Source organism: Saccopteryx bilineata, chromosome 11 (genome assembly GCF_036850765.1).
Source record: "Saccopteryx bilineata isolate mSacBil1 chromosome 11, mSacBil1_pri_phased_curated, whole genome shotgun sequence".
Lineage (NCBI taxonomy): Eukaryota > Metazoa > Chordata > Mammalia > Chiroptera > Emballonuridae > Saccopteryx > Saccopteryx bilineata.
The window spans coordinates 20,630,641-20,645,599 of record NC_089500.1 but is presented as its reverse complement, the minus strand read 5'-3'; the positions used below and the strand labels follow the sequence as shown (position 1 = coordinate 20,645,599).

Here is a 14,959-nt window from a genome sequence, read left to right as displayed (position 1 = left end):
GATGTCCTGTGACTTCAAGTAGCAGTTGAGTATCACACACACTGATTACAAGTATAAAATACTTTAAAAACATTAATATTAAAGAGACCGAAACAATACAGAAAAACTTTACACGCTGTTAACATGGCTTTTATACTTAATCACTTTTAAAGGTTTCATTTTCCCAAAACCTACATACACAAGTGTCACACTTATTTCCCACGCGTTTGCATAGAGTCACTATAAAGGAAAATGAACAGTCCTCTCTAGCACTAATCATTCCCATTACCTACAAAAAAAGATGACACATTGCATTTGTAGTAGCAAAGGAAATCACCTATTTTCTTAAGTCTCAGCAAAATATCCCAAAACATGCTGTGTAAGCAGAATAATACTCTACTCCCAAAGATATCCACATCCTAATCCATGGAACTTGTGATTCTGTTATCTTAAATCTTAAAAGGGACTCTGCAGTTATAATTAGGTTAAGGACCTTGAAATGGGGGAAATTATCCTGAATTATCCAGGTGAGCCTGATCTAATCAGTAGGGCCCTTAAAGGGAGAGAGCCTTCCCCATCCATGGTCAGAGACTGACTATAGAAGAATGGTCAGAAAGATGCAAGGTTGCTAGCTTTGAAGACTGAAAAAGGGGGCACAATCCAACGAATGTGGCAGCTGCTAGAAGAGGTAAGGAAACACATTCTCCCCTAGAAACTTCCAGAAAGGAACAAAGCCTGGCTGACACACTGATTTCAGCCCAGGGAGACCCATTTCAGACTTTTAAAATACAGAACTTTAAAATAATACATCTGTGTTGTTTTAAACTACTAAATCTGTGTAACTATTACAGTTGTCACAGAAAACCAATATACACACATTAAACAGCTTCTAACAATAAGTAAAATTATCTTGAAAGGCCCTGGCTAGGTAGGTCAGTTGGTTAGAGCATAGTCCCAAATGCCAAGGTTGTGGGTTCAATCCCCAGTTGGGGCACATACAAGAATCAACCAACGAATGCACAACTAAGTGGAACAACAAACAAATCAATGTTTCTTTCTCTGTCTCTCATTCTTTATCTCTCTCTTTTTCTCTCTCAAATCAATTTAAAAAAACTAACAAAATTATCTAGAGAAAAGCATAAATTGCCTAAATAGCGAGCATTTTGAGATATAATGGTTATTTGTGCATGTCGCGGTATATTTCACTTCTATTTTTCTCTGTCCTCATGCAATTTCACTCATAAAAAGCTAGCCAAAGTGACAATTCTTCTAACTTTCTGTAAAAGGATGAAACATATTAACCAAAAAAAACAGGATAGCAGAATCATCTGGAAATCAGGAAAACAATTATATTTTTCAGAAAGTCAAACATCAGTTTGCAATGCTTATTCTCCTTGTATCAAATGGCTACACTTCTCAAAATAAATCTTAGAGGCCTGACCTGTGGTGGCGCAGTGGATAAAGCGTCAACCTGGAAATGCTGAGGTCGCCGGTTCGAAACCCTGCGCTTGCCTGGTCAAGGCACATATGGGAGTTGATGCTTCCAGCTCCTCCCCCCTGTCTCTCTCTCTCCTCTCTCTCTCCCTCTCTCTCTCCTCTCTAAAATGAATAAATAAAATTAAAAAAAAAAAAAAAAGAAAAAAAATAAATAAATAAATCTTAGAGCCTGACCTGTGGCTGCACAGTGGATAGAGTGTTGACCTGGAATGCTGAGGTCGCTGGTTCAAAACCCGGGCTAGCACGGTCAAGGCACATATAAGAAGCAACAAGCAATCAATGAACAACTAAAGTGAAGCAACTATGAGATACTTCTCACTTCCCTACCCCTCTCCTTTCTCTGTAAAATCAATAAATAAAAATCTTTAAAAATAAATAAATAAATAAATCTTAGATATTGAGATATTAAAGGCTTACTACTAATTTTTAGGTAGGATAATGATATTGTGGGTCTATTAAAAAGACAGTGACTTGCCCTGGCTGGTTACCTCAGTGGGTTAAGAGTGACGTCTAGAAACTACAAGGTTGCGGGTTCAATACCGGTCAGGGCACACACAGAAAGCAACCAAAAAATGCATGACTGAGTGGAACAAACACTTCCCTTCACCTCCTCTTTCTCTCTCTGTCTCTCTAAAAAATCAATAAAAATTAAGCCCTGGCTGGGTAGCTCGATTGGTTGGAGCATCGTCCCAGAGCATGGAGGTTGCCAGTTCAAAGGATGAGGAAGGGGAGAAAGAAGTGACTGCTGTTGGGTATGGTTTCTGTTCAGGATGATAAAAACGTTGTGGAATTAGTTGCACAATTCTGTGACTATGCTAAAAACCTGAAGTCGTACTTCAATTGTACTTTTTAAAGTGAGTTTTATGGCATGTGAATTACATCTCAATAAAAATGTACTTGTCAAAAAAGAAAGAAAACACTACCGCCCTGCCCATCACACACCCATTTGTCAGACCAACAGCGCCCTATCTCCCAAACGAGCGTCTCGCTCTTCAGCACCCTCCCCAAGTCCCGACACCAGACTGGCCAGAGATCGCGCTCTCTCTCTCTCTCTCTCTCTCTCTCTCTCTCTCTCGGTTAACACGCCGCCTCACCCCTCGCTCTAAGTGCCACTGTATCCTGGGGCGGGGTGGGAGGGGACTGGGGCTCCAGCACAGCCTCTCCACGGCGGCCCCGGCCCCCACTGGCAGGAAGGGACCCTTCTATGCCTCCGTGGCGGCGCCGCCCCTCAGCCCCGGGTGCTGACCCGGGGAGGGGAAGAAGAGGGTGTTTCTAACCGTCTCTGATGAGGAGCTGGGGGCCCGGCGGATCTCCCAGCCCACCTGTCTCAGCCGGCGGGGAGATCCGCTTCCAGCTCACGGACCAGCGAGTGGCAGAGGGTGATCAGGAGAAGCCACGGTTGCCACCGGCTCAGGCCTCCATGCTTCAGCGTCTCAGCGGCTCTGGGCCGGCTCCGGTTCAGCTCCGGCTCAGCTCGTGCCCGGGCCGCGTCAATGCCGAGGCCCGGAGGCTGCGAGAGAAGAGGGAAGCGGCCGAAAACGCAGCTGGGAACCGAACGGCCGGGCGCGCGCCAGCCGGAGATCACGTGGCACGTGGCGCGCGAGCTTCTGGGAAATGTAGTCCGTCAAGCTTTGTGCGTTCCTCCAACCTCCTAGACGCCTCCACGGCAACCACAAGCTACGTGGCAAAATCCACAGGAGGCTAAACTCTCTCCTCCCCGGTGCAGGAGTCCCACTGTCATCGCTTATCCTCGTGGATTAACTTTATTAACACTCCTGTTCATTCCCACCAAATAGTCATCCCAAAGTCAAGCAGTTCTTTGTAGGATTCTGAAGAATTGAGGAATAGGAAAATTATTTTTTTATCATTTTATCTATTTTAAATTCTTTAATCTTTGTTCTTTTCAAATCCTTATATCGGGGGCTTTCAGGAAAAAAGTGTTTAGAGGCAGTTAACTTGTCTAAAACTGCAATATTGTCGGAAAGGACAAGTCCCGTAGGAAAGGGTATCTATCCATACCCTGGCAGTGCCAAAGTATGGAATTTGAAGTTAAATGAGCTGTTACCAGGTTAACATCCTTGAGCTATTATTATAACACTTCTTCCAGCCAGTTTCCTCATCTAAAATGTACACAAAATGATGCTACCTCCCATTGTCAAGATCAGTAATAAAAACTCACATTATAGGTTGTTTTCTGTGTGCTATGCACTATTCACTTATTTCTCCAAATAATGCTATGAGATAGGTATTACTGTTATTTCCTTTACACAGTCCATATGTTCCAATGTACTCTGAGAAGTACTATACAGAGATCTTACTTTTCAGCATAAATTGCTAACAAGTTGCCTGAGTTTGCCAAACTATTACAAGAAAATAATATTAAAACACAAGATAACCTGACCAGTGGGTGGTGGCATAGTGGATAGAGCCTTGACCTGGGACGCTGAAGACCCAGGTTGAAAACCCCAAAGTTGCTGGCTTGAGTGTGGGATTGCAGACATGATCCCATGGCCACTGGCTTGTGCAAGGGGTCACTAGCTCTGCTTGCCCTCCTCAAGGCACATATGAGAAGCAGTCAATGAACTAAAATGCAGCAAGAGTTGATGATTCTCATCTCTCTCCCTTTCTGTCTAAAACAAACAAACAACTAGGAGCCTAGCTAAAAAGAGGTATGCTTCCTGCTATGTAGACATTGTGAAGAATGTTATGGATACATGTTCATGATATATTGAGCAGAAATAGTATATATAGTATTACCCAATTTTTTTTTAAGTGAATTATATTTACATTACCTAAATACATATGCCCAGGGTGGGGAGGGGGAGGATAAAAGAATATGAACAATTATTAACTTTGAGAAATGAGATTAAGCATGATTAAAATTAGTTTTCCCCTATCTGTTCTCTAATTTTTCTGCAACAAATATGAATTACACTTAGAATTTTATTTTAAAATCATAGCAAAAAGTCAGGCACCAAAACCAAACTCCAAGTACTTTATCATTTTGCCTGTACCAAAATTACAGTCTACCTAATCCAAAACAACCTAGCAACAAATACTCATGCTTCTTAGAAAATAATTCTAAAACATAAAAAGCACCAAAAAAGTATACATCAGTTTGGAAGGCATGTGATATTTATTTTTTGCAGCAGCAGATTTATAACCTTCTGAGCTCATTCTGGTTAGGGCACGTACAAGAATTAACCAATGAATGCATAAATAAGTGGAATAACAATGTTTCTCTCTCTTTCCCTTCCTCCGTCTAAAATCAGTTTTTTAAACTGTGGGTTAAATTAAGTTGTCCTGAAGGACAAGAGCAGCCGGCACAACTTCATATCTAGCCTCAAGGGAACAGTTTTATGAGAAATAAAGGGTGACAACCACTTGGGACAAGCAGGACCAGAATTTTCATCTTTTTTTTTTTCCCATTTATTGGTTTTAGCAAGACAGGAGGGGAGAGAGATGGACAGACAGAAATATTGATGATGCTCTAACTAACCAACCAAGCTATCTGGCCAGGGCAAAAAAGGTATCTTCTAATTTCCCTTGTGATTTCTTCTTTGATCCACTGGTTGTTTATTGTTCAATTTCTACAAATCTGTAAATTTTCTTGTTTTCCTTCTGTTAGTGATTTCTGACTTCTTCCTATTGTGGTCAGAGAAGGTACTTTATATATTTGTCTTTCAAATGCATTGAGACTTAATTTGTGGCATAGCATATTGGCTATCCTAGACAATGTCCCAGGTTGTGCTTGAGAATATGTATTTTGTTCTTGGCTAGTGCTCTATGTATGTCTGTTAGAGTTAGTTGGTTTGTGTTGTTCAAGTTATCTATTTCCCTACTTTTCTTCTCTGGTTGTTCTATTCATTATTAAAAGTGGGGTATTAATGTCTCTATTATTGTAGAACTTTCTCCCTTCAATTGTGGCAATTTTTGCTTCATATATTTTGAGGTCATTATTAGGCTCCAGGGGTCCCCAAACTTTTTATACAGGGGGCCAGTTCACTGTCCCTCAGACCGTTGGAGGGCCGCCACATACAGTGCTCCTCTCACTGACCACCAATGAAGGAGGTGCCCCTTCCGGAAGTGCGGTGGAGGGCCAGAAAAATGGCCTCAGGGGGTCACATGTGGCCCGCGGGCCGTAGTTTGGGGACGCCTGCTAAACTATAGTATTTTTTTAAATTTTTTTTTTTAATTTTTCTGAAGTTGGAAACAGGGAGGCAGTCAGACAGACTCCCACATGCGCCCGACCGGGATCCACCCGGCATGCTCACCAGGGGGCGATGCTCTGCCCATCTTGGGGCATCGCTCTGCCGCAATCAGAGCCATTCCAGCGCCTGAGGCAGAGGCCACAGAGCCATCCTCAGCACCCAGGCAAACTTTGCTCCAGTGGAGCCTTGGCTGCGGGAGGGGAAGAGAGAGACAGAAAGGAAGGAGAGGGGAGGGGTGGAGAAGCAGATGGGCGCTCCTCCTGTGTGCCCTGGCTGGGAATCGAACCCGGGACCCCCACACGCCAGACCGACGCTCTACTGCTGAGCCAACCGGCCAGGGCCTAGTATTTTTTGAAATACTGAAAGACAAAACAACCTAAGATCCACTGATCTTCAAGATACACATTTTCTTTTAAAGACTTTTAATTGAAAAAAGAAAACTAAACAGTGAATATTGCATGTTACTTTTGTCTTAAAAAAAATAAAGTGAAACACATACATAAGTATTAGGTAGTGCATGCAGAGAATATCTATGGAAATATAAGGAAAAAAACTGATAACAGTGATTGCCTCCTAGAAGAGGAACCGGGTATCTAGGAACCAGGGTGGGTGAGGAAATCTTCATCTGTGTACACTACTGTACCTTATGAATTTTGTATCAAAAATTAAATATTCAAAAATAAATATTTTTTAAATGGCACATGCTTTCTCTCTGAGCAAGCCTGCACCTTCCCCCTCTCCCCCTCATATTGCCCCCCCCCCCCTCAGCCGCATTATCTTTGCCGTTTTCTCTGAGCTCCAAGGGCCCTTCTGCCTCTGAGGCTTGTTCCCCGAGCCTATGCAGCCCAATTGGCCCACTTCTACTGCCTCTGTAACTTCCTAAAGCAACTTTCTTTTATAATTTGAAATACCAGAGACTAGAAACTGAAAAGAAAAATAGTACATGGTTCAAATTAAAAGGATCCTAGAAGATATTCAATGACTGTAAACTCAGTAAGTAGGGCAGGCTACTAAGAGCCTGCTTGTATTCCAGAAAGTTCTGTTCCACGATGCTGTAAAAGGGAAAGAGCAGGGGCTAATTATTCATTCGATGGTTTTATACTTTTCTTTCTAAAAGTATTTAAGGTGACTCGCAAACACATGTCATACACTAAATGGCAACACTACCTGCAGGAGAAAAAGAAAGGTGGGGGCATGAAGTGGAGCCAAATGGATGGGCCAGGTGTACTTCCAAACCTGCCAGGCTTTAACTACTGGTTTACCAAGTCTGGAATGTAGCTTTCTGTGTTGCAAGTTGAATACAGACTTAATGTGTTAATACAGTCCTCACCTAGAGTGGGCCTGACTCTCTTTTTAGAAGCTAGAGGACCTTATGCCTAACAGAAATAATATTCCCATATTGTTATTCCAAGCCTGTTACAACAGTGCTCAGGTTTACCACTTCCCTGATAGAGCGGACTTTTGGAGTCAGACCTCTTTGAATTCTGGGTCCACAATGAGCTGAGTGATTTTGGGAAAGCTACTCTTAGTTTTTGTTTTGTTTTTTTTTAATTTTATTTTTCATTTTTAGAGAGGAAAGAGGGAGAGACAGAGAGGGAGAGAGAGGAGAGAGAGACAGAGAGAGAGAAGGGGGGAGGAGCAGGAAGCATCAACTCCCATATGTGCCTTGACCAGGCAAGCCCAGGGTTTCAAACCGGCGACCTCAGCATTTCCAGGTCAACGCTTTATCCACTGCGCCACCACAGGTCAAGCCATTTTTTGTTTTTTTATTTTTAAATTTTTTATAGGGACAGAGAGAGAGAGTCAGATAGAGGGACAGATAGGGACAGACAGGAACGGAGAGAGATGAGAAGCATCAATCATCAGTTTTTCGTTGTGACACAATAGTTGTTCATTGATTGCTTTCTCATATGTGCCATGACCGCGGGCCTTCAGCAGACTGAGTAATCCCCTGCTCGAGCCAGCGACCTTGGGTCCAAGCTGGTGAGCTATTTTGCTCAAACCAGATGAGCCCATGCTCAAGCTGGCTATCCTGGGGTCTCGAACTTGGGTCCTTCCGCATCCCAGTCCGACGCTCTATCCCCTGCACCACCGCTTGGTCAGGCACTCTCTTAGTTTTTTAACTGCCCTAACAGAATACCGCAAACTGGGTGGCTCACACATTTTTCAGTTCTGTTGATTAGTGATTTGAAGGTCCACGATCAAGGTATTGTCGTATTTGGTGACAGTTTTGACACTTTTCCTGGTTTGCAGATGGTATCATTTCATTGTATCTTCACATGGCAGAAAGAAAGCCCTAATCTCTCTTCTAAAATACACTAATCCCATATGAGGGCTCAACCATCATGACCTCACCTAAACCTAATTACCTCCAAAAGGCCCCACTTCCTAATCCTACCCCACTGAGGTTTAGGGTTATGTATTTGGGGAGAACCCTGAGCCATCCCTGCTGCAGATCCCCACTGGCCAAATCCAATGGAACCCATGGAAAATGTGTTGATGTTGTCCATGCAGCTTTCTTGGGCAGCAAAGTAGGGTGACAGGCGCAGAGATCTGGAGAGGAAAATGAAGATATGCGGCACACTCATAGTATAAACACTGATTAATGACTTAACCAAGATGTACAAACACCTACAGAGAGGAAGTGTGGGAGAAGAGGGATACAGTGTAAGATAGCTGTAGCTCAACCATGGCAGGCAGTTAAACACGTGGAAATTTGACAGATCCACAACAGCAGTACATATGTGTTCTTTAGAAATACACAGATAAAATGTAAGACACAGTAACAGCCTTTGGGGACTATGGGAGTAGGGACATTATACACCTTCCAATATTAGGATTTTTTTAAAATGATATAATAAAAACATGAATTTTAAGTAAGTTGCTAGAAGGCTACACAAAGAAAAAACTAAGAGTGACTACATTGGTGGAGCTGGAATAAGGGAGTGAGGGAGTGAGAGAACATCAACTTTTCATTCAACTTCCTGTTACACTGCTTGACCATGAACATCTGCTAGTTTAATAATATAGTCTGTGTCAAAATAATCTGGAGATGTTTTCTCTCAACATATGTACCCTGATTTATCAATGTCACTGCATTAAATTAAATTTTTTAAAAAAGGAAAGAAAAAAAAATAATATAGTCTGTATACTTTAAATAATGAATTAAATTAATCAACTGAATTTAGTTGCTAAAGTGAACTTATCTTATCCCTCAGGTGGGTGAGGGCAAAATAGTTGAAACCTACTGATTTCTATCAGATGAAGTCGGAGTGAGTCAATGACTTGATCAGACATACAGCTAACAGGTTTAAATATCTAAACTATCTATCATAAATTCTAGTTTAAGAGAAAAACGTCAGACAATTACAAAGAAGGTGCTTCAGATTATTAGGTCCATTTTGAAAACAATGAGGTCCTCTGGGGCAATCACTTCAGTCTTGCTTTTTATCACAGATTTCTGTTGGTCCTTTTGTTGGTAATCCATTTATGTCTGCACCCTAAAATGAGAAAAACCATTTTAGAGATTATTACAACAAAAATGAGAGATATTCTTTTTGAAAACAGTCGACAAACTTCAGAATGAAAAAACTCTGCTTCTAGAAATGTGCAGGACGGCTTAGTGCAATTGAGTACAATTGAACTCAGCAAACATCAATGCTAAAAATAACAGTTTGTCTAAATAGTCATTTAAAAGAATAACTTCATTTTGTTCAAAAAAAACCCTCCATGATCTTCCCAATTAAGTCTCCTATCAAAGTTATCAATTAATGAAACTGGCTTATTTTAGTATTATTTCTTCTCATCCATTGGCTGTTTACTATTACCCTTACCAGCCAGGAAATACTGATTACTACCATGGCCATAAGGCAAGGAGCAAATGCATTAATCAGAAGCCGAGTTTAAAACCTTAGTTTAAACCAAACATTAATTACTTAAAAAAAAAAAAGAAAAGAAAAACTCCAACCTCCCATTTTAAATTTTGTGGGTTTTTAAAATTTATTCACTTTAGTGAGGAGAGAGAGAGAGAGAGAGAGAGGTGAGAGAGAGAAGGGGAAGGAGCAGGAAGCATCAACTCCCATATGCGCCTTGACCGGGCAAGCCCAGGGTTTCGAACTGGCAACCTCAGTGTTCCAGGTCGACACTTTATCCACTGTGCCACCACAGGTCAGGCCAAACACCCTATTTTAAAAAGGAAAGAAATGAAGACACATTGATGAAGCTTCTGGTTTTAAGAACTTGCCTTTCCAAAAGCTAAGTATTTTACCCAGACTGTACCACCCCCCTCACCCATCCTTCCTTATTCAAGGCATTTTAATGTTCTTACCTTATAGTCTACTTTGTCTTTGCTTTTATCATGGGACTCCTGAATAGGTTTTCTAGGCCATATACGACTCACAAAGGGGGAAATCAGAGGGTAGATGTAAGGCTCCAGGAACTTTTTGTAGACCCAGAGCAGAACCGGAATAACGATACAAGGAATGCACACCATTGTCCCAGGTGAGCTTCTGAAATTCTGATAGATACAAAGATAAAAACAAATCAGTTCATCCTAGAAGAATGACCGAAGTAGTAATTACCTAGATTAAGATATCTGAGCCTAACCAGGCGGTGGCACAGTGGATAAAGCGTCGGACTGGGATGCGGAAGGCCCAGGTTCGAGACCCCGAGGTCGCCAGCTTGAGCACGAGCTCATCTGGGTTGAGCAAAAAAAAAAAAAAAAAAAAAAGGCTCACCAGCTCAGACGTAAGGTCCCTGAGCAAGGGGTCACTCGGTCTGCTGAAGGTCCACAGTCAAGGCACATATGAGAAAGCAATCAATGAACAACTAAGGTATTACAACAAGATATCTGAAAAGACTATTTCTACACTGAAGGAAAACTCAGATCATACTATCAACTAAAAGCAAGAATCTATTAAAGATGTCGCTATCTGCAAGGTAAATGAATAGGTGGTAGGCATGAAAATAATAGCTAAGTTCTGGCCTCCAAACCTCTCCAATCGCTGCTCCTCAACCATAAATTTAATGATAAAAGAAAAATACCAACACTCGCCAGGGGCTATGTTTTTTGGGTTTTTTTGACAGAGAAACAGATAGAGGGACAGACAGGAAGGGAGATGAGAAGCATCAATTCTTCGTTGCGGCACTTTAGTTGTTCAATTGATTGCTTTCTCATATGTGCTTTGACGGGGGTGGGGGCTATAGTAAGAGCAAGTGACCTTGGGCTTCAATCCAGCGACCTTTGGGCTGAAGACAGTGACCTCAAGGTTTTGAACCTGAGTCCTTTGCATCCCAGTCCAACGCTCTATCCACTGCGCCACCGCCTGGTCTGGCGGTTGTTATACACTTTGCATATACAGTTGGGCCTCTGTATACCCAAGGTTTTGCATTCATGGAGTCAACCAACCCCAAGTTGAAAACATTTGGAAAAAAAATTCCAGAATATTCCAAAAAGCAAAACTTCAATTTGCCATGCATGCAAATAAAGTGATGTGTAGATACTGCCTATTTTAAAATACTACACCATTTTATATAGGGTACTGTACTGGAGCATCGAGGGATATTGGTATGGGGCAGTGTGGTGGGAGTGGTGGGGGTGTTCAGGAACCAATCCCTTGAGGGACAACTGTATAACTCATTTAACCTGAAACCCAGTGAGGGTGGGTACCCTTGCTATCTTATTTACACATAAAACAAACGAAGGTACAATACATTAAGAACTTGGTAATTATGGTATGACTTATAATATAGTTTGGTGTAAGTATAAGGGCCTAAACATCTTCAAGGACTGACAATACTGATTAGCTGAACCTACAATACTAAGGGCAAATCTTGCAATATGAAACTCTCTAAGATATCACACTTTGGAAGACCTCTAGGTTACAAACTGGCTGGTCTTTTCCAGGCAACAATTCTCCCTTGATATACTGCTTTGTCTTTTTAATTTCTAAAAATTTACATATCTTATTAGGTTGATAATTAGAAATCACCCTTGACTTTCTCAAAATCAGCAACTTCTTGAAAAACAACAAATACTACTTCCACAATATACTATTAAACCAAAGACTTCTTAAGTTTACAAGAATTTTAAATCCCTTAGGGTGGGGCTTAAAAACTAAGAAGCTTCAGAACACTGCATAAGGCTAGTAATTCAGGATGTTAAAATTTCTCATTTTCAAAATCTTGTAAATCAAGCATCATGTGCTGGCAAATGAGTCTGCATCATGTACACTAAGGCAACTTAGAATTATTCATAATACAAGTGAACAATGGTATAGACAACTCAATCTTCTTTTTTTTTAATTTTTCTGAAGTTGGAAACAGGAAGGCAGTCAGACTCCCGCATGCGCCTGACCGGGATCCACCCAGCATGCCCACTAGGGGGCGATGCTTCTGCCCATCTTGGGGCAATGCTCTACCGCAATCAGAGCCATTCTAGCGCCTGAGGCAGAGGCCACAGAGCCATCCTCAGCGCCCAGGCCAACTTTGCTCCAATGGAGCCTTGGCTGTGGGAGGGGAAGAGAGAGACAGAGAGGAAGGAGAGGGGGAGGGGTGGAGAAGCAGATGGGCGCTTCTCCTGTGTGCCCTGGCTGGGAATCGAACCCGGGACTCCTGCACACCAGGTCGACGCTCTACCACTGAGACAACCAGCCAGGGCACAACTCAATCTTAATGACTTTGAAATGAATTACAAGAGCTATGAACAAAAGTCCAAATGTACATCAATGAATGACCAGCTATTTTACAAAGGATTCATAACTAGATTCTTTAAAAAGGTCCCCTAGTCAAACTAAAATAACAATTTAAGCACAACTAAATGAAACAACTAAGAGGAACGAAGTGGAACAACGAATTGATGCTTTTCTCTCTCTCTTCCTGTCCCCGCTCCTTACCTCTCTCAAATCAATGGAAAAATAATTTTTTAAATGTTAGTCTTTTTAAAAAATTCTTTTTAAGCCCTGGCCGGTTGGCTCAGCGGTAGAGTTGGCCTGGTGTGCGGGGGACCCAGGTTCGATTCCCGGCCAGGGCACATAGGAGAAGCACCCATTTGCTTCTCCACCCCCACCCCCTCCTCTCTCTCTGTCTCTCTCTTCCCCTCCCGCAGCCAAGGCTCCATTGGAGCAAAGATGGCCCGGGCGCTGGCTGGGGATGGCTCCTTGGCCTCTGCCCCAGGCGCTAGAGTGGCTCTAGTCGCGGCAGAGCGACCTCCCGGAGGGGCAGAGCATCGCCCCCTGGTAGGCAGAGCGTCTCCCCTGGTGGGCGTGCCGGGTGGATCCCGGTCGGGCGCATGCGGGAGTCTGTCTGACTGTCTCTCCCCGTTTCCAGCTTCAGAAAAAGAAAAAAAAAAAAATTCTTTTTAATTATTTCTTCATTTTAGAGGAGGGGGGAAGGAGAGAGGGAGAAAAGCTGGGGAGGAGCAGGAAGCATCAACTCCCATATGTGCTTTGCCTGGGCAGGCCGAGGGTTTTGAACCAGCAACCTCAGTGCACCACCACAGGTCGGAAAATTTTAAAATAAAAATAATTTAAAAATAACAGTTTAAGAATTTACCAAAATATTTCAAAACCAAACTAGTGGTGAATCTTTTTCACCATTTTTCAAGGAACCAGTATTTTTTGGTCATACACGTTTAGAATCTGATCTGGAGAGATGAAAGAGGCAGTCTGGCTTAAGTGTTGTACTCTTACACGCACCACAGCCTAGTAACCAAGCAGACTGGCCAGCAGCTGCCCGTCTGAATTTGAGACAGCATTCCCCACTCTCTATGGTGTTCTTGGGCAAATTATTTCACCAGTCTGTGCCTGAATTCCCTCATGCTTAAAATGTAGACCATAAAAGTACCTGTCTCACAGGGATATGAATTAATATGCATACAAAGCTCAGAAGAGTGTCTTCATATATTAAGTGCTATGTAAGTGTTGTAACTAAAAAAATAAAATCCTAAATGTGTGACCTGTCCAAAGTTCACACAAAGGTAAAGAGTATAGAGAGCTGGCTAAGACCAGATTCCAAGGTCTGATTTCCTAGCTCAAGGCTCTTGTCTCTTTCCCTTCCAAAACCACAATAATTATATTAATGTTCCTACCAAACTTTCAAAACCAACTAAACCCTTCAGAACAACTGGCAGTGCTCTCAGCACTAGGCTACGTTGATGCTGAGCAACGCCTCCATCAAAGATTCATTTTTACCTCCTTGTAATTGTTTTAAAAAACTCTCGAGAACAAATACTACTCATCGGTTTTGTCGTAATTGAGGTTTTTATAAAACTTTTTAGCTTCCTTCAGAACGAAGTTATTATTTCGTCTCTTCATCTTCATGATTCTTAGATGAGTTATTTTATCTCAAACAGAAAGGTCCAGAAGGTGGCTATGGTAAGTTGATAAAACTATCATTTTACTTCATCTCTACAAACCAATTCTCACATACTACAATAAAGGAAGCAAAAAGGATTAAAATTGCTGGAGAGGAATTTTCCTTCATTCGACTTAGTCCAAGACAATAGATGGGAGAGAAAAGGTTGCTGCGCTTTCAGAGCCCCGACAGGTGAAATGGGGAACACCACCTCCTTTAGGTAACCCGGTTCGGCGCACCCTATCTCTGGAGACAAGAAAGAGCGGGAGTGGCTGAGTGAAAAACAAAGACAGGAGAGAATAAGGGCGAATGGTGGTTGAAGATAATGGAGGGGCGAAGAAACCAATAACTCAGGCCAGGAAGCGAATATAGGGCTATAAGGGAAAGGCAGACAGGGCCAGGCGACTGGGTGGACGCAGACAGCGGCAGAGAGGGAACGAGGGAGGGCGAAGTGGGTACAGGCGGGCCGCGGGGCAGGAGAGCAGCAGCCGCGCTGGACCCAGTCAGCGAGGTCCGGCCGGAGCTGCGGAGCAGCGGGTCAGCATCCAGGCCACAGCCCACCCCGCCCGTCCCGGCCTAAAGTGCAAGCCCACCCAACCCCACTCACCAGCGATCACCGAGCCCAAGTGAAATGTCCGCACTTCCGGAGGGAGGGATGTGCCGCAGCCAAACCAATGGAGACCGAGACGGGAGCTGATAAATCGTGCCTGCGTCAGCTTAACGGCACACGAGACGTGTGACGCAGGAGCGGGGGTGGGGGCCTGGGCGTGGCCTCCCGCACGTGACCACTAAGCTCTACACCAGTGGGTGGGTGGGCGAGCGGGCGAGCTGCGCTCCTTGGGCTCTTCCTAGGTGGGTGCCTTGTGTCCAAATACTAGCACAAAATCCGAAACATTGACCCAAGAAAGATTAACGCCTGT

General features: G+C 43.0%; 2 protein-coding genes across 4 annotated transcripts in view; both read right to left on the bottom strand.

Moving 5' to 3' along the window:
- The window catches only part of DYM (dymeclin), a 306,792-nt gene extending 303,745 nt beyond the window's left edge, over nucleotides 1-3,047 (bottom strand). For 2 of the 3 annotated variants that reach the window (XM_066246551.1, XM_066246553.1), the window contains exon 1: nucleotides 2,799-3,047. The gene's annotated coding sequence lies outside the window, so the exon portion shown is untranslated. Of the gene's footprint in view, nucleotides 1-2,753 lie in introns of all 3 variants that reach the window. The other variant, XM_066246552.1, reaches the window with a different exon arrangement.
- A 5,224-nt stretch (nucleotides 3,048-8,271) lies between these two features.
- Nucleotides 8,272-14,753, bottom strand: C11H18orf32 (chromosome 11 C18orf32 homolog). The gene is made up of 3 exons (XM_066247015.1): nucleotides 14,647-14,753; nucleotides 10,015-10,203; nucleotides 8,272-9,187 (listed from the first exon to the last, which is right to left on the bottom strand). Exons 2-3 carry the CDS (start codon nucleotides 10,177-10,179, stop codon nucleotides 9,122-9,124), a joined length of 231 nt encoding a protein of 76 aa, XP_066103112.1. The 5' UTR covers nucleotides 10,180-10,203; nucleotides 14,647-14,753; the 3' UTR covers nucleotides 8,272-9,121.
- Between the last annotated feature and the right edge of the window lie 206 nt (nucleotides 14,754-14,959).